The sequence below is a fragment of the Arachis ipaensis genome, chromosome B5 (assembly GCF_059453495.1).
Source record: "Arachis ipaensis isolate K30076 ecotype BB chromosome B5, ASM5945349v1, whole genome shotgun sequence".
Lineage (NCBI taxonomy): Eukaryota > Viridiplantae > Streptophyta > Magnoliopsida > Fabales > Fabaceae > Arachis > Arachis ipaensis.
In genome coordinates, this window is record NC_142440.1 from 139,613,266 (window position 1) to 139,638,653 (window position 25,388).

The 25,388-nt window shown below is 27.7% G+C and overlaps 1 protein-coding gene across 1 annotated transcript; it reads left to right on the plus strand.

Moving 5' to 3' along the window:
* Positions 1 to 17,261: 17,261 nt before the first annotated feature.
* Positions 17,262 to 22,074, plus strand: LOC107644115 (glutamine synthetase nodule isozyme). The gene is made up of 12 exons (XM_016347920.3): positions 17,262 to 17,627; positions 17,970 to 18,009; positions 18,155 to 18,258; positions 18,485 to 18,533; positions 18,674 to 18,780; positions 19,069 to 19,156; positions 20,034 to 20,162; positions 20,413 to 20,487; positions 20,588 to 20,641; positions 21,388 to 21,425; positions 21,492 to 21,651; positions 21,727 to 22,074. The coding sequence occupies exons 1-12, from the start codon at positions 17,551 to 17,553 to the stop codon at positions 21,877 to 21,879; spliced, it is 1,074 nt and encodes a 357-aa protein (XP_016203406.1). The 5' UTR covers positions 17,262 to 17,550; the 3' UTR covers positions 21,880 to 22,074.
* Positions 22,075 to 25,388: the final 3,314 nt, after the last annotated feature.

Below are 25,388 nucleotides of genomic sequence, written 5' to 3' on the forward strand. Positions count from 1 at the left end.
TAGGATAACATTGAATCAATTTTGAAACATTAAGGACTTAAATAGGACGATTTAAACGTTAGGGACAACTTTGGGACTTACTCCAAATGTTGAGGACAAAAATGTAACAGCTCAAACCACCCGCTAGCACGATATTTTTTGGCTTTGGCACACAAAGCCTCACAGTTTTGCCTTTGACGATAGGGATGATAGCCGAAGCCCCCACACTCACTCGTCAAAACGCGTCATGGTAGGGAGATGTATCCACACCTTTATAAGGCATGCTTCGTTCCCCTCCTCAACCGATGTGGGACCTTACAAAAAACGATACTTTACTCTTTATACTTTTATAAGAATAAACATTTTACTTTATGTTGAGAAAATAAAAAATATTTTTGAAAGTATCTATACATTTTAAGATTATATTATACTCTTTAAAAATTAAAAAATTTAATATAATTTTATATATTAAGAATAAAAAGTTAAAAATACTTTTTTCTATATATATGTCTCATTGGAATTTTTAAAATAATTTTATTAACAATCATGCTATGTGTAGTATACCAAAAATTAATCAATTCTGCTATGTTACCATCAGTATTTTTGCCAACTTCTGCCAATTTTTGTTTATGATTGTGTTTAATGGAAGTGTTTTGTGGATGTGTCTAATAAAAATGTCTTTTTTATGGCGGTGTTTAATAGAAGTGTCTTTATATATGTATTTTCTGGATGTGTCTATTTATACACGTGTTTAAAATATAATAATTAATTATTGTTGACAATAAATTGGCAGATAGTATATTAGTTTCCTATACTTTTTTAAAATTAATTATTAATTAATTAACTACTCATATATAATACATATTAAAATATAAAATATATTTTAAAAATAAACTAAACAATACATGTATTTATATACAAATTTATAGTTAATTTTGTGTGTGTACATACTATTTTTATTTTACTAAATACTAATGTTGTAGCTTGCATTTAATAAAACTTAAGAGTTATTTTATTTTACCAAATAAAACTATTACGACTTTTGAAATATATTCAAAAGATTAAAAAAACAACTTTTTTTGAAAAAAGAAAAATTAAAACTTTGTTAAGTCCAAAATATAATTAATGAATGATTTTATAGCTGATTTTTTTTATTCAATTAGTATTTTTGTGAATCAAGTTAATTGAATGACGTGTTAAACTCATTTAAAAGTACCGTAGTTGCAATATATAAGTGTTAGCGTTATTGAGTAACTTGAATGAACCGTATGGAGACATATATGAACAAAACAGACAAACAGTGACGATGATTGATGAGCTGAGGCAGAACTGCGGTAATGGTTAATAAATAAATAAATGAAATGAAATGAAAAAATGGTTATTGTATGTGATAACTTTGTTATGATTTATGACAGTTTGTTGCTTCTGTTTTTATAGTTATAGTTGTTATACCTTTTCTATTCTGTTAGAGGTTGTTATCCTTGGCGATTCTCTTCATAGGTATATAGCCTCTAAGCTTGTTTGCATGCTGTATTAATGTTAATTTTTTTTAAAAATATTATTTATACACTAAAATTAATTATTAAAATCAAGCATTATATATTTATATATAAATATATATATTGTTTAACTTATTTTTAATAATATATAATTTATACTAATAAATAATAATTAATTTTAGTAACTAATTTTAATATATACGTAATATGACTATTTTTTATCTATTAAATGTATATAATAATAAATATGAAATTAGTTGATATAATAAATATTTTATATTTTAGTTAAAGATTATGAATTTAAGATTTAGAAATAATTAAGAATATTTTGTTTTAATCGATGATGTATGATGAAAAGTACCCATTGTATAAAATAAAGAAGGATTAAGAGATACTGGGTTGAAAAATTAAATATTAAACTAAAGTATTTTTAGAAGTATTATGAAGCTTGATTGTTTATGGTATTTTTTAGTTTTGATAAGATAACGATTAATTTATTATAGATTTGAATTTAATTTAAATATTTATTATTGGTTAATAAATTATTATATATATGATAGAATTTAAATTTTTATTATTAATTTAAATAGGCGAATGAGTTAATTACTCTGCCAATAAAAAATGGTTGCTTTGTTAACGAACCTGTTGACAAAATTCTACTAAATTTCTTCTATAAAACAAAATTAAATAATGTTAGTATAAACTTTATCCGTAGCTGGCATTATATGCCAATTAAGTAGATACTATAAAAATTGAATAGTAGATATCAATATACTAAATATTATATATGCCCCAACCACCAAACTTTATTTTAGGGTTGGCTTCTCTTTGGTATTTGCTGGCCGATGATGGGTACCTATAAGATTTGAGTATCGTTTCTTTCTTCTTCTTTTTTTTTCTTTTTTTGGTCAAATTGTTTCTTTCTTTTGAATTGTCCCTTATGCATGTCCTTTACCTACTACTCCAACTCTTTTACACTCCACCTTCTTTCAATCGCAATCATGATCATATTCACTATTAATTAGGGCTTATCATTATTGTTATAATTTAGATATTGAGGGGGTGAGTATGGTTGATATTCCTAATTTATTTTTTTATTTTTAAATAGAAGAGTTTTTATTTTTTATTTTTTATGTTTTAAAAAATAACATATTTATTTAAATATAAAAAAAGATAATTAGAGAATGAAATAGAACTCTCAATAATTATTCTTATTAACTCTATACAAAAATTGATATTTAACTTTTTTATTGTTAGTGTATAAAATATATTCTTTTAAAAAAATAGATAATTAACAGTTTCTCTCTTTACATTTGTCTTGTATTTAAATCAATAATAAAATTAAACATACAATGGTTGGAGTTCTTTCAATGTTGAGTTAGTCCAGTGATACATCTACAAAATTTTTGAAGTGGGGGCAAAATAACATAGTAAAATAATAAAAATTATTAACATTAATATATTTAGATCTTTAAATTTTAGAGTATATTAATTAATTAAGTTTTTAATAAATAAATGCAATTAACACATTTAAAAATATATTAATTTAAAAATATTTTTATTTCAATATTTTGGTAATATTGTATGAGTAGTACATTTATTATTAATACTAGCGCTTAGTCAAGCATTTAATATCTGTTAAATTATATTTTTATTGATTATTTTTTATATGATACAAAAAAGAATAATAACTCAATAACTAAAAAATTTATAAAGAGTATAACTCGAATGAACTAATGTAAAATTTTTATTAATTTTTATTTTAGTGTCTGAATTTTGACTAAAATTATGTGAGAGAGAGACAACAAATTTATGAGAAAAATAAAAATTTAAATTAAACCATCACAATTCTCTTTATATGTACGTATAGATAAAATGATATCTTTTTTTTTTCATCAAGCAAAGATTCAATTAATTTTTTGATATTTAATTACAAAGTTGATATTTTATAATATTACAATAAAAAATTTTTTTATGAAAGTAATATTAAATGTATAAACAAAATTAAATTGAACAAGACAATAAAAAGTAAATAAATGATATATATTATAAAAATATTAATATTAATAATCTCATTTATATTTAAAAAATTAAGCTTAACTTTAGGTAATTAAATAATTAGATTATTTTTAGTTATTATTTGTTTAAATTTATATGGTACAATAATTTTTAACATTATATTAATATCTAATAATATAAAGATTTCTTACACATTATTTTTTTTTTAAGTATGAGGACAAATAAATTATTATAACAGGAATAATTATCTATACACATATACTTATTATTAATTTTTTAAAAATTCAACGGGACAATTGCCCCCACACTAGGACAAGTAGATCCGTAGTCCAATACAAAGAAGTGGAGTTCTCTCAAATCACAAACTAAATACTTCTGTAAAGAAGAAGTGAGAGGCATGTTCTTCCTTCCACCACATTCAAAGAGCAACAACACTCCTACCTTCTAAGATGGACCATGATCATCACGAGCATGTTTAATCATTGAAATATTGAAAATCAAATGAGAACATTAATTAATATAAAAAGTAATTAGAATCTCTAATTTATATGAATTATTATTTTAATTTAAATATTTAATATTCATTAATTATTATTAGAATTAATAAAAAATAAATAAAATAAGTTTCAGCTTTTTTTTTTTTAATATATATCGAATTACTATGATAACAAAAACACTTACTTTCATATTCCTACTTGATTACACAGTTAAAAGATATCAATTACATAAATCTGATAAAAAACAATATTTTTATATTTTTATATTAATTAAACTCAAACACACACACACACACATATATATATATATTCTTAAAGAAGATATTCTTAAGAGAAAATTTCATTCCCCTCCCCTATGAGATGATAAAATAATACTCCCCTCTCTTCTATTTTATAAATATACATTTTTCTTCCTTCTAACTTTTAAAAAACCTCTTCTTTAATTCATTTTAAATTTTTTGTGTTAACTAATATTAACTTTATCCATTTTCTAAGAATAAATAAATAATTTTTTGAAAAATTATCCATTAACAAAAATTTTATCTTTTATCATTAAATTTTTCTTACCAAAATATCTTTTAATAAATTATTTTTTTCTAAGATACCTATCCTTCAATATTTTTTAATTATTAAATTATGATTTTATCAAAATTTTTGTTAACAATTATTTTTATATTTTACTATTAATTTTTTTATATCAATATTTATTATTTTAATATTAAATAAAAAAATTTTACCACTGTTAATATGTATAACAATTAATATTGAAAAATAATCTTACTAAATTTTTTTATTTAATGTTAAAATAATATATATAGATATCGAAAAATTAATAGTAAAATATAAAAAAATTGTTAACGAAAATTTTGTTAAAATTATAATTTAATAATTAAAAAATTATTGAAGGGTATTTTAGAAAAAATAATATAATTATTAATTTTTTTTAAAAAATAATTTAATCAATAAAAGAATAATTTATTAAAAGATATTTTAATAAGAAAAATTTAATGATAAAAAATAAAATTTTTGTTAATGGGTATTTTTTTAAAAAATAATTTATTTTTTCTTAAAAAATAGATAAAGTTAACATTAATTAACACAAAATGTTTAAAATGAATTAAAGAGGAGGTTTTTTTAAAAGTTAGAAGGGAGGAGAATATACATTTATAAAATAGAAGGGAGGGGAGTGTCATTTTATCATCTCGTAGGGAAGGAGAGTGAAATTTTCTCTATTCTTAAAGAATATGTAATTTCAATAGAAGAGGATAATCCCATAAAGATGCGTAAAACGTCTTTTTGTAAAAACATTTATGTGTCGTATTATTATTGAACGTATTAATGAATCCGTTATTTTTAAAATTTTTTAACAAACTAGGGTAAAACTGATTTTTTTTTTATAATAATAACAATAAGCTCAATTGTTATTAAATTCGGTCGAACTGACCAATTTACATAACCCACTGGATCATTTTTTTTTAAAACAAAAATCAAGGATATATTTATCTTTTTATCAAGAAATTTAAGTATAATTTGATTTAGATTGTGTAAATCGATCGGATCAAATCGGATCTAATAATTATAGTGCGGACAATTAAATTTATTATTGTTGCTATAATAAACTGATTTTGTTTTGATTTATTAAAAAATAAATTATTAACCAATTTAATAAAAATATTTAATAATATTATGATATATATAAACGTCTTAAAAAAAAGATATTTTTAGTGTATTTATTGAAATAATCTCTCCTTCAGTAAATTAAACATCAACCCCTTTTTAATATCGAATGTAATTTACGCCATTTTATTGTTAGGTGTTGCAGTTTGACCGGTCAAAATCACATTTCTACTATAGTAATAAGAAATTAAAAATAAAACATAAAAAAGGCACAACCCCCTCACTCAATAGTCCATAAAAATATGGTGTTGTTAAAATAGCTTGTCCGGATCAAAAGGTGATAGAGGTAAAGTTGAAATATGAGAAAATCAGCAACTTTTGTAATTATTGTAAATTCATAGGTCACGAATAAAAATCTGCAAAAATCAGTTACAAGATGCTATGAATGACAATGTGAAAGAAGAGAAAGGGGGGCTGCGAGCTGACCAAGTGGGAAGGAGAGAAGATAATCAATAAGAGAATCTTAATTCTAATACGGCTAGTAATGAAACTGGTGGAAGGTTCAAACTAAAAATTCCGACACCAGTCAACCTACTAAAAGAATTGGCAGGTCTCTCAATGATTTACGACTAAAGGAGAGGGAGATAAGATAGCGGTGGAGGAGGTGCAGAGCATATTGGTTGTAAGGATGAAGGAAAAAGAAAAGTATCTATTTTTAGGAGTGGTTCTTTGAAAAAAAATTGTTTACAAGCACTACAAAAAACACATTTAATATCGTCGGATTTAGTATTGATTTTTGTATTTGATACGAATTAAATTTGATTTTTTGAAATGATTACTGTCGGATTTTATGTTTCAACTTTAAATTTGACAGTGATAAATGGAGTTAAATTCTAAAATAGTCTTTGATATTGGCGTCGTGCACTAAAATCGTTCCTGAAATTTCAATTGCACCAATTACGTCGTTGAGATTGAAAAAAATGCACCATATTAGTCCCTTATCTATTTTCCATTAACGACATGATGACGTGGATTGTAAGTGACACGTGTTACTTCATGATTTAGTCACATGTAATGGTATGATGATGTGGTGACCAGTGACACGTGGCATGCTGACGTGGATGGTTGTGCTATGTGTCACAATGTTATTTGGCCACGTGTCCGTTTGTGACACGTGTCGCAACAGTATTCGTCCACGTGTCATCCATTATGTTATCGTTGTATATGCACCAAATTAGTCCCTCACTTTGCATTAAGTGACTCATTTTAGTCATTGAAATTGAATGTCGTGCACCAAACTAGTCCCTTCACCAGTTTTTTCTCATTTTTTTTAAATTTAAAATTTTAATATATTGGATACACTAATTTCAATTCTATTTTTTCATATATCGTTTAAATACAAGTGCTTTCATAAAAATTTTTAAGATTTTAATTTTAATTATATAATTTTTTTAATAATTTAACATTGGTAAATTTTGTAATATATAAGTATGTTATTATAAAAAAATAATTATATGATTGATTAGACACATTTTTTTCATAAAAAATATGTATTTTTAACAATAAATTAATAATTAAAATAAACGTTTTTTGTCTTATGAAATACATGTTTTTGTTATGAGTAAATGAGCTAGATTGAAGGCACTTCAAGCACCCTCACTACCATCTTTGACCTCTGCAGTCTAGACGAAAGAGGTCGGAGATGGTAATGAGAGAAGCTTAAAATGTCTTCACATCAACTCCAAGACGGCGGTTATTAGGGATATCCGCAAGAAAAAATATTTTATAAAAGTCCTGAAAGAGGTCGGAGATGGTAGTGAAGGTGCTTGAAAAGCCTTCACGTCAACTCTAAGTCGACGGTTAGGGTATTCGCAAGAGAAAAAATATTTTATAAAAATACTTTTATTTGAAGAACATGTGAAAAAATAGAACTGAAATTAATACATTCAAAAATATTGAAAATTTTGAATTTATAGAAAAAATTGAGAAAAAACTGGTAAAGAGACTAGTTTAGTGCACGACATTCAATTTCAAGGACTAAAATGAATCACTTAATGCAAAGTGAGGGACTAATTTGGTGCATATATAATGATGACATAATGGATGACACGTGGACGAATACTATTGCGACACGTGGCACAAACGGACACGTGGCCAAATAACATTGTGACACATGGCACAACCATCCACGTCAGCATGCCATGTGTCACTGGTCACCACATCATCATACCATTACATGTGGCCAAATCATGAAGTGACACGTGTCACTTACAATCCACGTCATCATACCATGTCATCACGTCGTTAATGGAAAATAGGTCAGGGACTAATATGGTGCACTTTTTTCAATCTCAGGGACGTAATTGGTGCAATTAAAATCTCAGGGACGATTTTAGTGCACAACGCCAATCTCAGGGACCATTTTGGGGTTTAACTCGTGATAAGTGACGCGAATTATTATTTTAGTGGTGCCAACTTTATCGGCTGATTTACTGTCGGATTTTGCCGACGGTAACTCGCTTTAGTTAAATGTTGTGTTTACGCAATTTATTATCGGAATGTTCCGCCGATAAATCCAACGGCAATATTGGGATAAAATTCAAATGCGAACCCCTTCCTCTCACTTCTGCGAACTCTCTCTCTTTCTCTTCTCTCTCTCTCCCTCCTCTCATGTTCTCACATTGGCCCTGAAGCTATCGGCGCTGCCGCCACCCGCTTGAGCCTTCGCTGCTGCCGCCGCTGGAGCTGTTGGTCATTGCCAGAACTGTTAGGAACGCTATCGCTGTTTGCGTTCGTGGTCACTACCGTCGGTGATAGTGGCATTGTCGCCGTCACTGCTACCCCCTGTTACCACTATGCTTCCACCATCCTGTAGCTACAATAAGAGATAATTTTGGCATATTTTTTTATTTTTTAAAATTTTTATGTGAGTTTAGGATTTTTTATTAAGTAGTTTATGAAATTATTTATTAAATTAGTGTAATAAAGTTTGTGATTAGGATTCAGTATAGTTTTTTTAGGATTTTTTTTCATTATTTTGTGAGTTTAGAGTTTTGTTAGGTATTTTACCAGATTATTGATTAAATTAGGGTAATAAAGTTTGTGATTAGGGTTTGGTTTATAGTTTTTAGTTTTTTTTTTTATTTTTTTGTGAGTTTAAGGTTTTGATATGTATTTTATTATTAAATTATTAATTAATTTAAGGTAATGAAGTTTGTGATTAGGATTTGTTATATTAATTTAATGTAAATAGAAGTTAAATTAAGTTAAGGTAGCTTAAGCAGGATGAGACTAAGAGATCTTGATATTGTTGGAACACTTTGTGTAGTTTGTTGAATTAATTAGTTTCACCTTGTGAGTTTAATAATTTTTTTTATTAGAACGATGTTATTTTTTTGAGATCAATTGGATTTCACTTCTTCCATATTCTGTGCATCCGTGTTTCAAGTAGGTTTTTTATCTCTAACTAAATCAATTGTTTAAATTTTATGTTGGACTTACTTTTTCTAGGATAGTGTTTTAGGACGGAAGTGGCAGAAGTTCGCGTAGAGGCGCCTTTTTAAAACCCTTGTTTATTGAAAAATTGTGGAGTTATAAGGGATTGTACACTAGAACGGTTAAGATTTAATGTGTTATTGAATTTGTGTTTGTTCTAATTTATACTTGCAACTGTTTTTCCTGTGAAAATTGTTATATTTATTTGATGGATGTCTCTGAATTAAAGAAAAATTTTGCCAAAATTTCGTTTAATTTATTTTAAAATATGTTTGGTTTGTCAGAAAATAATAATTATATTTGACGAAAGATTTTAATTATAGGGTATACTATGCCGAATTTTCTAACAAATTTAGTCATTTATGTTGTTCATTGAATGATAGGGTGTGTGTTTCAATATGATTCCAAATCATCGTCTATGGATATATGATAGGGATAACAGTGGACGAGGGAATTAAAACTTAAATTCTTTGAGGGGGTTAACGCGTTTGTTGCACCTGTCTTCAACATGGAACCGTTTAGGTTTGAAAGGGTATCTAGGTGTTCGTGTAAAAAGTGTCGGCTGACTAAGTGGTTAAGATCTGGGGATATAACGCTTCACCTCTACCATAACAGGTTCAAGGATGGGTACTAGATGTGGATGGAATACAGAGAAGTAGACGAGCAGGAAATTAACCGGTTTGTCTCGAATTTGAATAGCTCCGATTGTTGATTAACGAGGGTTTGGGTGGTGAGAGAACTAAACATGAAAGAAATAAATTAGGATGGCAACCAAGCGAGATACAACGAGATGGTGTTTGATGCAACAGATGTTACGAAATTGAAAAAGGCTTAACAAGAGCCTAACCCCGGAGGCAAAGAGATTTTATCATTTGTTAGAATCTGTCGCGAAACCTTTATTCAAGGGGTACGTTCATTCGAAGTTGTCTACATGTGTTAAAATGATAAGTATTAAGTCGGAGTCAAATCATACCCAAGAGTCTTTTGATAAGTGGGCCACCTTTTGCAACGAACTGGTACCTGTCGGGACCATTAGAATTCCTTGAAACCACTACGAAACAAAGAAGCTAGTTTTAAAATTTGGTCTAAATTTGGTAAAAATTGATTATTGTTTGAATGGTTGTATGATCTATTACAAGAGGGATGCATACCTAACTGAATGCAGATTCTATAGATCATCAAGGTTCCATATCGAGAGAGAACAGATTGATAAACGCCGGTTTAAAGAGATTTCTAATGAAATGGTTGCACATGAAACGATTGTATGCATCGATGAGTTTGGCCCCTCACATGACCTAGCATAGTAACAACAAGAGAGATGATGAAATCATGACGCATCCGTTACACGGAGAACCTGGACGCATTTTGATAGGGTCCATCCCATACTTGCGAGCGAGCCGAGAAACGTTAGACTAGCTTTGTGCTCTGACGGATTCGCACCGAATTTCAATTTCATTAATGCATACTCTTGTTGATCTGTAGTCGTGACACCTTATAACCCGAGTTCCGAAACATGCATGAAGGACCCATACATGTTCCTAACTTGCAACATACTTGGTCCTAGTAATCCAAAGACCAAAATAGATGTCTTCTTGCAGGTCTTGGTGAATGTGTTAAAGGAGTTGTGGATCCATAGTGTAGAAAACTTTCCACTGTATGCAGTGTTGATGTGGATCATTAACGACTTTTCTGCATACGGGATGTTATCAGGTTGGTCTACTCAAGACAGAATGCATGTCCCATTTGTATGGAGGATACAAAAGCATTTTGGTTGACGAATGGCGGTAAGAATTTGTAGTTTGATTGTCATCGAAGATTCTTTGACATGGATCATCATTTTCGGTGCAACAATGACTCGTTCAAAAAGAATACAACTGAATAATAAAAGGTACCCGTGAGGTTGGGTGGTGGGCAAGTTTGACATCGTGTTAGTAGAATCCTAAAAATCATCGATAACAAGGTAGGTATGAGACCTCCAGGATATGGTAGGGAGCAAGCATAATTGGACTAAACAAAGTATATTTTGGAAGTTGCCTTATTGAAAAGACAACTTGGTTTGACATTCTCTTGATGTGATGCACATTGAAAAAACGTGTGTTGATAATATCATGCACATAGTAATGGACAATGAGTGAACAAAGGATAACGATAAGGCACAGTTAGACTAGGTGGACATTTGCACGCGACTAGATCTAAACTTAAAGAGACTTGATAACGGGCAATGGGATAAACCAAAGGCGGTGTTCGCTCTAACGAAGGACCAGAAACAAAATATTTGTAAGTAGATTAGAGGATTAAGGTTTTCTAATGGTTACGCCTTTAACTTGAGCAGGTGTGCAAACATGTCACAAGGTAGACTTGTTGGGTTAAAAAGTCATGATTATCACGTCGTCATGGAGTCTTTGCTTCCTGTCGCATTCAGAGAACTTTCAACCAACATCTGAAAACCCGTCGCAGAAATAAGTGAGTTTTTTAGGGAGTTATGTGCTACAAAATGTAGCATTAATGATCTCACAATCATGGACAAGAACATTCACATCATACTTTGTAAGTTAGAGAGGATATTCTCTCCATCCATTTTTGACGTTATGGAACGCTTAGTAATCCACCTACCATACAAAGCAATATTATGTGGGCTAGTCCAATTTCGGCGGATGTATCCATTTTAAAGGATGATTAGTTCTTTCAAGTGCACCGTGAAAAACAAAGCTCGGAATGAAGGCAGCATCTACAAAGCATTCCTAGATAAAGAAACATCCATATTTTGCTCATTCTATTTTCAGTCTCATGTTGAGTCACGTAAAACAAGGGTTGAAAGAAACGATGATAGGAGAGAATCCTCGTCAAGTGGAACAACATACTCAATCTTTGGTCCAAAAGGAGCTGCAATGGGTGCGGACAGTGACTACTAGTTAGAGCAGAAGAAAATCGATGCCGCACATATGTATGTGTTGCTTAACTGTGACCAGATTTTATCCTACCTCATGTGAGTTTTTTAAGTCTGTAAATATTGCAATAAGTAAGATTCTAACTTCTTAATCTAATCAAAATTTCTTTATCCTATTCTATCATATAGGTTATTTCAAGAGGCAAATCCTGATACCTCATTGAACAATTTTTTATGTTAGTTTTAAGAATGCATCGTCGTGCATCTAACTAACATAACAGATTTGAAACTAGTTGCACTTAGTTGGAACCCAATGAATAAGAAAACTAGCTACCAATATACAATGTTAATGGATATCGGTTCCATACCTTACAGTGGTCAATTTAAAAGAAAACAGACAACATCGGAATGTGGATTTGTGAGAATTTAGGCAGGGTCATTCTGATTGGTTTGGTGTGTTGCACAATATAATTGAATTAGAGTATTTCTTCGCACTACGTACAAAGTGTGCGTATTTAAATGTGAATAGAATGATCTAAGTGCGCGATAAGGAACACAAAAGCACAAGAACTACGATATCACTGAAGTTAATGTAACCAGAAAATATAGGTACTACAATAATTTTATTCTACCTCAAAATCCACGAAATGTATATAATTTGCCTTATTCGGGTTCATGCAAGTCTAGTTGAGTGGTTATAGTTAAGACTGAGCTAATAGACCGCATCGAGTCTAATGATAGGACAGAGGTCAGAAACCTTACCAAATTGATGACCTAATTCCTTTAAAAATGGTGGTTGATACGGGTGAGCGGATCACCCTTAGGTCAGCTGTTACGGATGATGACATCATTGACCTTGAAATAAATAACGACGCACTTCCACCTAAGAATGACGATCTTCAAGAAGAAGACGGGGTCGATGATCAGGAAACTACCTCAAAAGAGGAGAATGGTGAACCAGAGGTAGAAGATTATGAATTTGAATAGGGATAATAGTTTTATGATATGTATTTCTTTATCAAACTTTGAGAAGAATGTAATATAATCAGCATTGTTTCAGATATTTCAATTACCATCATTTCGTATTTTTACTTTGTCTGTTTGATATTTCAGATTAGGTTTAAAGCACTGTTTCAATTATTAATTATCATACTACATTATAGATAGACGAAAAAAGATTATTAAAAAAATAAAAAAGACAACCATCGGAATTACTGTCGGAATATACTGATGGTAACATCCAGTCATTTTTACAAAAAATATAAAAAAAATCTGTCGGTATTACTGTCAGATTAATCCACCGATAAAATGGCGCCGGGACGTATGATATGGCGCCAATGTTACCATTAGAAAATGTCCGACGTAATATTCAACAGATTCTATTTTTTTACTATCTATATTCCTTCGCTACATCCGACAAAAATTACTGTCGAACGCAAAAAATCCACCGGTAATATGTTACCGACGAGATTTATTTCGTCAAATTTTATTTATTTTTTACGGTAATTCCAACGGTATTCAACGTTTTTTTTTTGTAGTGAAGGTTCAGGAGAGTAATGTTGGAGCAAGTTTGAAAAAAGGTACAGGTAAGGACCAGAAAATGTTTTGTTTTTCTAGTGGAAGATATGATTGTCAAGGTGTTAAGAAAAAAATATTCCTAAAATAACTGACTAGGAAGTAGCATGGATGTAGAAAAATCTTGAGAGTTAAAATAGAGTGAAGAAAAGTTGAAGGAAACTAGTGTGAAGAAATTCTGTCAACCTGAATTAATAATCTCTAAAATGGGAGAAGGTGTCATCTAACAAAGGCCACCCAATGACCCATAACAATAATGATATGAAATTGTCTGAATTTGAAAAAATCTCTGATAGTTTACAGTATACAAGAGCTTAATAAAATTCATTTTTTCGAGGTTATGATCTTATGTAAAACAAAGAACACATCTTTAAATGGAAAAAAGGGTTCTAAATGGTGTTGATTTTAAAAGTTGTCACTGCGTGGAACTGAGGTAACTGATTAAAGAATTGTATATTACACCTTTTTTTTTATGAGATTCACTGTGGATCTAAATTTTTTTATTCATTAAATAAAAATTCTACTGAGATAAAAAAAATTAATCCATAACACATTGTAAATTGCAACACATTCTTATTTTATGATAGACTTTTATAATTTAAAAATTAGAACGATAAAAATTAATCTTTATAAATAAATATAAAAAATGTAATTTATTTAAATGATATGAATATAATTTGAATTTAAGTGTATATATAAATACATTTTTCAGAGAAAAAAAAATAAAAGGCTTATAAAGTAAATAGGTAAATCCTCATTATAAATAAGGTCATAAGGATAAGATAATAAATAGGGCAATTCACTTAAATAAATTATTTCACTTTTAAAATTACGTAAATGCATTGTTTCTAAAACGAAGACGCAGATACATTGTTTTATATATCTATAGAAATTGCTATTGGTAGTAGCGGTTTCCATAGATATATAAAACAATGCATTTGTGTCTTTGTTTTGGAAACAATACATTTGCATAATTTTAAAGGTGAAACAATTTATTTAGGTGAATTTTTTTAATAAATATATAAATATATATAAAAAAAAAAGTGCATATGAACATATTTATCTTTGAGGCTAAGAATTTTTATTATGAAAGAGAAATGTGTGTAATTTAATTTTATTAGTGGTGTATGTATTTTTATTTTGGTATGAAAATCAGTAATTGGTAAGTTTGATTAATTTGTAAATTGATTTTTTAAATTTTTTAATATTAAATTGGAAGGTCTAATTGTTTGTTGTGATTTTAAAAAAAAAAAAACCTCATAAATTAGAGGGTCCGATTTTTATTTCTAACAAATCGGATAGTCCAATTTTTATTCTAAAAAAATTGGAGAATCTAATTTTCATAGTTTAAATAAAAAAATTCTATATTTAAAAAATAATACTTTTATAACGCATTATCCTAAAAATACGATTTTCATCCTAATATAAAAAATAATTTGCGAATCTTTGACAATATACTTTTATTTTCATTTATTTTAATTAATATGATAAAAATATGCTAATTAACAATGTACAAATATTGTTCATAAAGAACCACATTATTCAAATAAGAGTGGATATACAAATTAATATTATTAAAATAGAAATAATAATATTATCTTTGAAAAAGCAGAATAAATTCATTCTAGAAAGGGAAAAAAAAGAAGAAAAGAATATAATAACACTGATTAGATAAGAATGAGATAAATAACGAGTTTCCTTACAATTTTGAGACTTTGTTCCTCGCCGGACACCACCGCAATTCTCGAAGTGCACCGAACGAAGCAATTTAATGGTAACAAATAAATAATAAATAAATAAATAAATAAATAAATTATGAAAATAAAACATAGGAAGAGAATGTCACATGATAATTGATATAGATAAGCGAAACATTGTGGGTCGTTGGATTTTAACAATAATAATAAAGGGTGGATTGAGACCAAGTTTTCAAACCTAGCTTTTTCTGGGGCCACATCTCAAATATTTTGAATCTTGTGGGAAAAGAAGTGAATTTATAAAATATGTCTATTGGTCTGAATAATATCAAGCTAATATTCAAAACTCTTTTTTAATGACAAGTTGATTTTTAAGGAAGGATAATTAAACCATACATAATTTATTATGTATTTTCAATTTCTTTTGTGTGCATTAATTTTAAATTGGAAGTTATGATTTAATAAAATATTTATCTACCAATATTCTTATTAAGTAAGACTTAGTTGGTAAAATTTTTATTTATCCATCATACATAATTTGTTACTTTATTTAAATTATTTTCTAAGAAATATTTTATTCTATTTTATTTGGAATGTATTAATATTTGTGTTTAATAAAAAATTTATTTTCTAAGAAATGTGATATTTTTTATTTTACTTGGAATGCATTAGTATTTGGCTATTTGCATTGTCTTTAATAGATTTTTTAAATATAAAAGTTATATTTTTAAAAAGTATAACAACAAAAATTACATTTTTAAATACATGATCATATCGGATAACAATTTTAAAAACAATCATACTATTTCCGTACTAAAATCAATCACTATATATTTATACATAAATATATATAATTTAATTTATTTTTAATATATATTTTATATTATATTGTGTATTTTATTTTAATAAATTAGTAATTAATTTTAGTATATATCTAATATGATTATTTTTAAAATATAACTTTTGTTATTAATATTTTTTAAAAACGGAATTTTTATCTTTTATAAAGTTAAAATAAATTTTAAATGGCGTTATCCAAACATATTCTAATCCTATCTAAAGTATACTAAACAAATTTAATAATTTTTTTTAATTAAAAGAAAAATACACTGACTTATAAATTAGGAAGATTTTTAAATATATCTAAAATATTGATATTTTAATAATTTTAATTGTTAATCTTAATTATAATAAATATATATTAATTAAAATTAATAATTAAAATTACTAGAACATTAGGTACATTTAAAAAAAATTATTTGAATTAGAACAAATTTAGAGTTGTTAGAAAAAAAATTCAAGTTTTACCAGTTTTATGTTAAATATTTTTTTCAGTTCTCAAGAATCTTATAACAAAGTTGCTGGGTATTTTTTTATTAAAAAAGAAAGAAAGAAGAAAACCAGCGGCAAATAATATTTTAAGGTTATAGTTGAAGATACCTCTTTTTGACTAACTCATCAAGTTGCACTCAGCACCTACCATTCATAATTTCAAGTAATCGTACAACTCCAACCCACCTTAAATCACGCTTTCATAAACAGATTTAATTTAATCTAAAATAGATTCTTCACATCATAGAATCTTTGAATTTTTATATATTTCATTAAATAAATATTTTATTATGTAATTCTTACATTTTATGATTTATTCTTTTATTTATTGAATGTGTATAAAAATAATTAAAATTAAATTAATTTAGATGACAAATAATTTATAATTTTAATTAAAAATATTTTGAGTTTAAATTTTAGAAATAATTATTTTTTTATAAATTATATATAATAAAAAATATTTAAAAAAACATTGAACAACAATTTTTTTAATATTTCTATTAAACTCACCAATAAATAATAAATATTGAGATTCTGACCTAAATTGAAGTTAACAGAAGATAAGAAGATTAATTATCATACGAAGAGATAATGTTTCGATTGGGGTTCGATTTTTGAACTTTGATAAAGTTAAAAAGCGAAATTATTGTGTTTCGTACTCGAAATTCCACCAACCATGTAATTTTGATTTTATTTTTGAAAGTGAACAAAACTTATTTTTTATTTATTTGAAAAACTCAACTAATCATTTTAATTAAAAAAGAGTTAAAAAAAAAATAAAAGAAAAGTCTGAAACACATTAACGCACGTCTCTCTCCGTTTGTTTACTTAACTCCAAATTTTTATATAAAGGGAGGGTTTAGAAATACTGCACTCTACCACAAACCAGAGTTAGAGTTTACTCTTCATCTTCTTAGTCGTCGACTCTTGTTTCTTTCACACTCTTAGCAACCATGTCTTTGCTCTCAGATCTCATCAACCTCAACCTCTCCGAATCCGGCACCAAGAAGATCATTGCTGAATACATATGGTTCGCTTTTTTCGTTCATCTTACTTTCATCTTTTAATTTGTTGTTTGAAACCGTGGGCTCTGTTTTTTCCTCTTGAAAACAGGGGACTCTGGTTTTATGAAATCTTTGACCAAAAGTTTCTATCCGAAAAAATAAAAATAAAAATCAGAACCTCTTTTTTGGGATGAATTCATATCTTTTGAAACGTCTTCTTCTTACTTTTGGTACCATGATTTTATGGGATCAAAGATCATTCATCATACACATAAAAAGCAGAGATATTTTTGTAAACTTTCTCTTGTGGTTCTTTTTGCTTTGTTCTTGGTATAAATATTTAATGCTTTTGATGTGGTGAAAAACAGGATTGGTGGATCTGGCATGGACATCAGAAGCAAAGCAAGGGTAATCTTTTTAGTTTTAATTTTTTGTTGCTTAATCACACATGTGGATACGTGTGAAAAGCTATCAATTTTCATGGTGATTCTTTTGATTTGTTCCTTTGTGAAAATTGACCTTAATTTCTTTATCTGTTTCAATAAAAACACAGACAATCTCTGGTCCAGTGAGTGATCCTTCAAAGCTTCCAAAATGGAACTATGATGGTTCTAGCACTGGTCAAGCCCCTGGTGAAGATAGTGAAGTCATCCTATAGTATGATCCATTACCCTTCTTTTTTTTAATTTTAAATTTATTTAAATTTTAGATTTTAGTTTTTCTTTGTTTGTTAGCTTGTGATGTGTTTGCAAGTCAGAATTTTTGGAGGACTAAAAACTAAAAAAAAAATACTTTACTTTTCTATTTACACTGCTACCCTTCCGTTGATATTTTATTTTCACAAGAAATTGATGAGTGGGGTTTACTTTTTGTGTTGAACAAGCCCACAAGCCATCTTCAAGGACCCATTTAGGAGGGGAGAGAATATTCTTGTAAGTCTCTTTTTTTTTTTTTTTTCATTTTGTAAATAATGCTGGTTTCAATTTAATTTATTTTTTTTCCCAATTATTGGGAACTATTCATTAACCTTGGGGTTGAAAAATAAAATAAATAAAAATTTTATATTTTTTAGGTTATTTGTGATGCATACACCCCAGCTGGAGAGCCGATTCCCACCAACAAGAGACACAATGCTGCCAAGATCTTCAGTCACCCTGATGTAGCCTCTGAGGAACCATGGTATATATAGTTTGCAATTTAATTTTCAGTATTTTTTATTTTAAAATTTCGGTTAAAAAAAAGATGTGAAAATAAAAAATATTAATTTATTATTTTTACTATTTTTTCTTTCACAAAATTTAAAAATAAAAAATTAGAAAATAAAAATACAAATAAAAAATTACCTGAACTACTAAATTTCCATACCACTTTAGTAATATTTTCTTTTTCAGTTCTTGAAACCCTTTTTTCAGATAATATCTTACATTAAATATGAAATAATACAAATGAGTAACAATTTGGTGGCAGGTATGGTATTGAGCAAGAGTATACTTTGTTACAGAAAGACATTAACTGGCCACTTGGGTGGCCAATTGGTGGCTACCCTGGACCACAGGTAATCCAACTTTCTTTTCCTTTTTTATTTTTTTAATCTCCTTTTTTGATGAACTTTTTTAACCCTTTTCTAATTTTCCTTTTTCTTTGAGTTTGTCTCAATTTAAGCTAGGGTTGCATCTATTACTGCATTTTATGTTGCCTCAAATTGCTAACTCTTAGTAATTTGTTTTGTCTTTTACGCAATAGTCCACTCATGTGTGGATTGAATTTTCCTTAATTTATGTCATTAATAGTACCTGTGACTATGAGCAAAGATTACATCACCATTCACCTACCACATATATATTTTAATTTATTAGTGTTTATCAACCTTTTTTTTACACAATATAAAAAATCATTTATAATATTTAATTATTTAAAAAGCATACTTGGATAAACAATTTTGTAATTAATTCTTGATTTGATTTTTTCCACTACTGTATAAATAATCAAAGTGTTTGATACTATGAACCAGAAGAAATCAATAAAAAATTGTTCGGTAGGAATCTCAATTCTGGAAACCACACATGAAAAGTATAATTATAATATATTTATGTTTGTACTCATTAATCTGTTGACCACGATTAATTTTTTTAAACGTGACCTGTATTAACATATAATACTGCTGATATAGGAACGAGTTTTCATTTTTTTTTAAATATGTACAACATATTTTAATTTTTATATAAGATTCATCAGCAGTTTCTATGCAAATATTAATTTAGTCTTAAAATAATCATGAATTTAATCATAGTACACTAAAAATATTAAAGTAGTACAGTTGTGAATTGTGATTAAATTAAATCGTGTAACTAAAGTTGATATATTTATTGAGTTAACAGATTCCTGGAATCCTTTATAGTGAATTAATATGATTAATAAATGAAATGAAACAGGGGCCATACTACTGTGGCATTGGTGCCGATAAAGCCTATGGTCGTGACATTGTTGATGCACATTACAAGGCTTGTATCTATGCTGGCATCAACATTAGTGGCATCAATGGAGAAGTTATGCCTGGCCAGGTATATAACATTCTTATGCCCATTTCTTTCTTGCTTCTTTCTCATTAAATTATTATTATTATTTAATCTTTTCAAAGTGACATCTGGATGTTGATCTTTGTTAACAATGATGTGGATTTCATTTGTGATTTTGTCATATACTTGTTGGCCACTAAAGCACCCCAAGGGTGTAAAATATTACTATATTTTAGTGATAATCATATAATATAAGATAAGATAACATATGTGAATTTTGTAATAATATTTATAGTGGGAATTCCAAGTTGGTCCTTCTGTTGGTATCTCTGCTGGTGATGAGGTTTGGGCTGCTCGCTACATACTTGAGGTAATTTTACCTTTATTGGACTCTTTCTTTTTTATTTGTTTTTAATTAGTGAAAATCAATGAACATATATTAATATTTAATTATATGTTTCTTTTTTCAGAGGATCACGGAAATTGCTGGAGTGGTTGTTTCATTTGATCCCAAGCCAATCCAGGTGAGAAATGATCATCATAAATATCAATATTTTTTTATTTAAAAATAATACCTTTAAGATTTAAGAAACAGAGAACACCATTTCCAACCCTACCGAAAAACCCGACATTTTTCATGCTCCCATATCCCATTTATCTTATCTTAATGAATCATTTTGTTGCTCACTTTTTTCACGCAACTGAAACCAACAAAGTCTCTAATTAATTAGATAGTTTTAAATCATGCTCAACAAACCTTTATTATTTTAAAGGTTCTTGAGACGAAATAATCTCTTTATAGAAAAAATTAATGTATCTTATAATAATATTTGCAGGGATTTAATTATATTATAATAAAATTTATAGAGACTTACTATGAAATTTATTAGTCCAATATTCATATAAAAAATTAATTAAAAGTAATAGTAAGACTAATCTGTATAACAAAATTAATTTTTCAAATTTGTGAAGTAATAAAAGTTTAATAAAAATCAAAATGGCTTAAAATTTATTAGGGAATAATTTAAAATATATTCTTTAAAAATTTGCCTTTAGAGAAGATTCTCCGGTATTTGCCATAATTGCCAAGTTGCTTTTATTTCTGCTTCAACTTGTTTTTCTTTTTTTAACAAAAAACTTAACTCTACAATATTCCTGTTAAGCTTTTAACCAACCACGTGAATACGTAGATGATAAGGAATATTTTAATTTATCATCCTACTTTTTGTTATTTATTTATAATTTATAATTTTAAATTCATTGTTACCAGGGAGACTGGAATGGTGCGGGTGCTCACACTAACTACAGGTAGATAGTAATAATTATATCCCATGTATTTTAATGTGATATTAATTAGGTATGTGTGTTTGACAGCACAAAGTCGATGAGAAATGATGGAGGGTATGAAGTAATAAAGAAGGCGATTGAGAAGCTTAAATTGAAGCACAAAGATCACATTGCTGCCTATGGAGAAGGCAATGAGAGACGCCTCACTGGAAAACATGAAACTGCAGACATCCACACCTTCTCTTGGGTAAGTTTTTCAAATATAAATTAACATCATTTTCAAAAATTCTCTTATTTATAATTATTGGGTTGTGTGATATAGGGAGTGGCAAACCGTGGAGCATCAGTAAGAGTTGGAAGAGACACAGAGAAGAATGGAAAAGGTTACTTTGAGGACAGAAGGCCAGCTTCTAACATGGACCCTTATGTCGTAACTTCCTTGATTGCGGACACCACCATCCTCTGGAAGCCATGAATCGTCAATTTCATCACATCACCACCACCATATATAAAAGCCCCATAAATGTTGTGTTTAATCCCATCATTTTAGTGTCTTTTTTTTATATGCAAAAGCATTTTGTGCACCATGTGTGTGCATTTTGTTGTGGATGACAATAATTACTATCGTATCATCATTGCTAATAACTTGAATTGCTTCCTCGTTTCTCAATTTTCATAGATTTAATGGTTTATTGCCTAATCTTTCATATCACGCATTGCTGCTTTTTTCGGAACAAGAAGGGGACCACTCAAGTTTGTTGCCACTTCTGGGATTTCAGATTTATTCGTGTTTGGTAACTGAAACTCGTTTTCAGTATTATTTGGTTGCTAAAAATTTAGTATTTCTAAAAACTAAAGATGTACGGATTGAAATTTTTGAGATAGAAATTAAAATTTTAATAATGTTTTGTTTCTAAAATGACTAAAATTTGAATTTTTCTTACGTATTGAAATCGAATGTTATTGTATTTTCAATACATTAATAGTTTGTGTCAAATTGAATAGTAGAATAATATTGAACTGATTTAAAATTTTTTAAAACTAAAATAAAATGTTTAAAATATTAGAAATTAATTTAGGACTTAAATAATAAAGACCAAAATAATATTTTATTTGAAAAATTAAATTAACAGAAATACGTTATCACTTTTTCTATCTATCAACTTGTCTAATGTTATGTCACATAGCATAGGAACTAATTTGATTAGTAGTTTGAAATTAAAAGGCAAATTTGAACAATTTAAGAATTTATAAACTAATTTAATAATCACATAAAAATTAGAGGACTTATTTAATTGTGATGTTAAAAAATATAATATTGTATGTGTAACGAAACTAGTAAGAGTTGTCTTGAATAATCTCCCTCAAATAATGTCATCAAATAATGCAATTCAAATAGTTTAGTACGGATAGAATACGGCTCTTAGAACACTATATAACACGAATACGTCTCATTAGTGTATCTCGATGAGTAATAGCTCAAATGACATAATCTCTTCATACTCAATTAAGAGGTTGTGGGTTCGAGTCTCATATCTTTGATAAAAAAAAATCATATACTAGTGTATACAAATATAATTAGTTTGGTTTGATTTGGATTTGTGTTTTTTTGTACATGGACTCAAACCAAACCAAACCAAACCAATTAAGAACGGATTAGTTCGATTTGGGTAATTAGATACTCGATGACTTTAAAATTCATAAAAAAAATCAAATTTTTATCTTAAAAATTCAACAAGTACAATAAATATGCAACATTAATAGAAATAATCTAAACATGTTAAACACCAAATACATTAACAAAGACTATCGATTTGATTCAGGTTGAATCCAATTACCCGTTGGTTATAGAACCAATTTAATTGGTTCGATTTAAATTCAGACAGATAATCAAATACCCGCTACCAGTACTCACCCCTAATCAAGCATACCACTCCTAAATTTCATTTTTGGTACTTCTCTACAGCTCTACTTGCGTATCATCTTATCTTTGGCAAAATTCTTCTATAAAAATATAAAAACAAAAGTTATTGAAAATAAAAGAGTAATACCCTAAATCAGTTGATAAAAAATAATCTAATCAAATATTTTAATTTTTACTAAATTTCATTACCAAATTATTTTTTTATTTATTTTGTCACACAAATTAACTATTATATCAAATTTTGATTAAAAATATTAAACGATTTAATCTCTATTATTATTATTATTTAACAAATACATTATGGTCTCTAAATTTTTTTAAAATATTTAGATCACTAAAATTAATTTTTCTAACAAACTAAATATTTGAAAACTGATTTACTAATTTCCTAAGTATCTATCAATAATTATTCAATAACGATAAAGTTTTCATATATAAAACTAAAGGGACCTATTTTCTTAGGTAAACGCTATAGGAAAGATTGCACTTTTCCAGTAATTTTTACTTTTCAACCTCTGTTCACTAAGAAATTGTCATTTTCTTTCAATGTAGCTTCGCATGTATTTTCGTTAGAAAATTGGGTGACATATGCGGATAATTTTTTAAAATATTCACTAAATTTTAGTGTATATTTAATTATTATATTTTACTATATTTTTAAAAATTCTGAGGACAAACAATTTACAGAAGACATATTATATTTTTAATATTTAAATATATAATATACAAAAAGTAAAAATAGTATTATTAACAAGTTCAATCCCTAAAAAAAACTTTTTCTTACAATCAAAAATAGTAAAAGAAAAATTTATGTTCTTTCTGTACAATTTTGATATGTACTGTAGAGTACATCTTTCTACAAAAAGTTACGGACATATGGTGGTTCAAAATTTACGGACATATGGAGGTTGTAAATTGGCGTAATAATTAATTGGCAGTATTATAATGGTTGAGATTTGAGAAGGGTGCAATTGACATGTGATGATATATATGTAGCAATAATTTGTATTGGGGAAATAAAGGAAGTGTGTCAGTGAGTCAGATTTTGCATGTGGGCATGATCCATTGCAAAATCGCACATGTTTGTCTTATCTGATCCTCTTCATAAGAATTCACCAACACTGAATCAATTCCATTGGATTGGTTTACGGCCATTAAAGTAAAGACAGCTCCAATGGCTGAACAATCAAGTTAAATATGCCGTATGTTAACTATTGGCATAACAGAACATATTCCAACTCTCAGGTTGTTCTCTAATCTCTGTTATCACCATGTCTCTACCTCTTAAGATAGCCAATGCGAATTTCTACACTTATAAGGTCGTCTCATATGAACCCCCCAATTCGGAATGGACTTCTAGGCTTTCCATAAATGAAGATATACCTCAAATAATGTGAGGCAATAATTTCTTTTGCCCTTTTCATTATGAGAGAATCATTCTATTTATTTATTTTTAAAAGATTCCAGTATTTTAAATATATTATAATAAAATTTATATATCTTTTTCATATGATATTAACTGCTTTTTATATCCTTGTTAAATATAAGATTATTTTGGATAATATATAATATTATGTGAATATTAAAAATTAATTATACATTTATATATATCGTTTTATATATTTTCTAAAAGACTTTTTTATAATAAAGCAATTAAATTTTACACAATAGAATAATAAACTATTTTATGAAAACAAAAATTTATCCAACACTATATTTTTTTTGTATTTTTATTCAAATCTAGTTTGATTATATTTATTTATAAAATTTACTTACAGGTATTGTTGAGTAAAGATTGATTTTGATAAATAAATGATGATGATAAATATTTATTGGGTTAAAATTTCAATTGTAGTTTAATGTGTATTTTAGTGATGTAGGTCTATTATTCTTTTCTCAGCCCAACAATGTTGCTTAAGTATTCCTTTAATGCTTCAATTCAATGCACAAGCCCAAAGTCTTTAAACAAGCACCGATCAGCAAAAAGGTGCAAAGGAAGAAGGCTCTGCATTTGCAAAGTGGTAAAGGGGCATTTGTCTTAATCATGGAAAAAGGAAGAC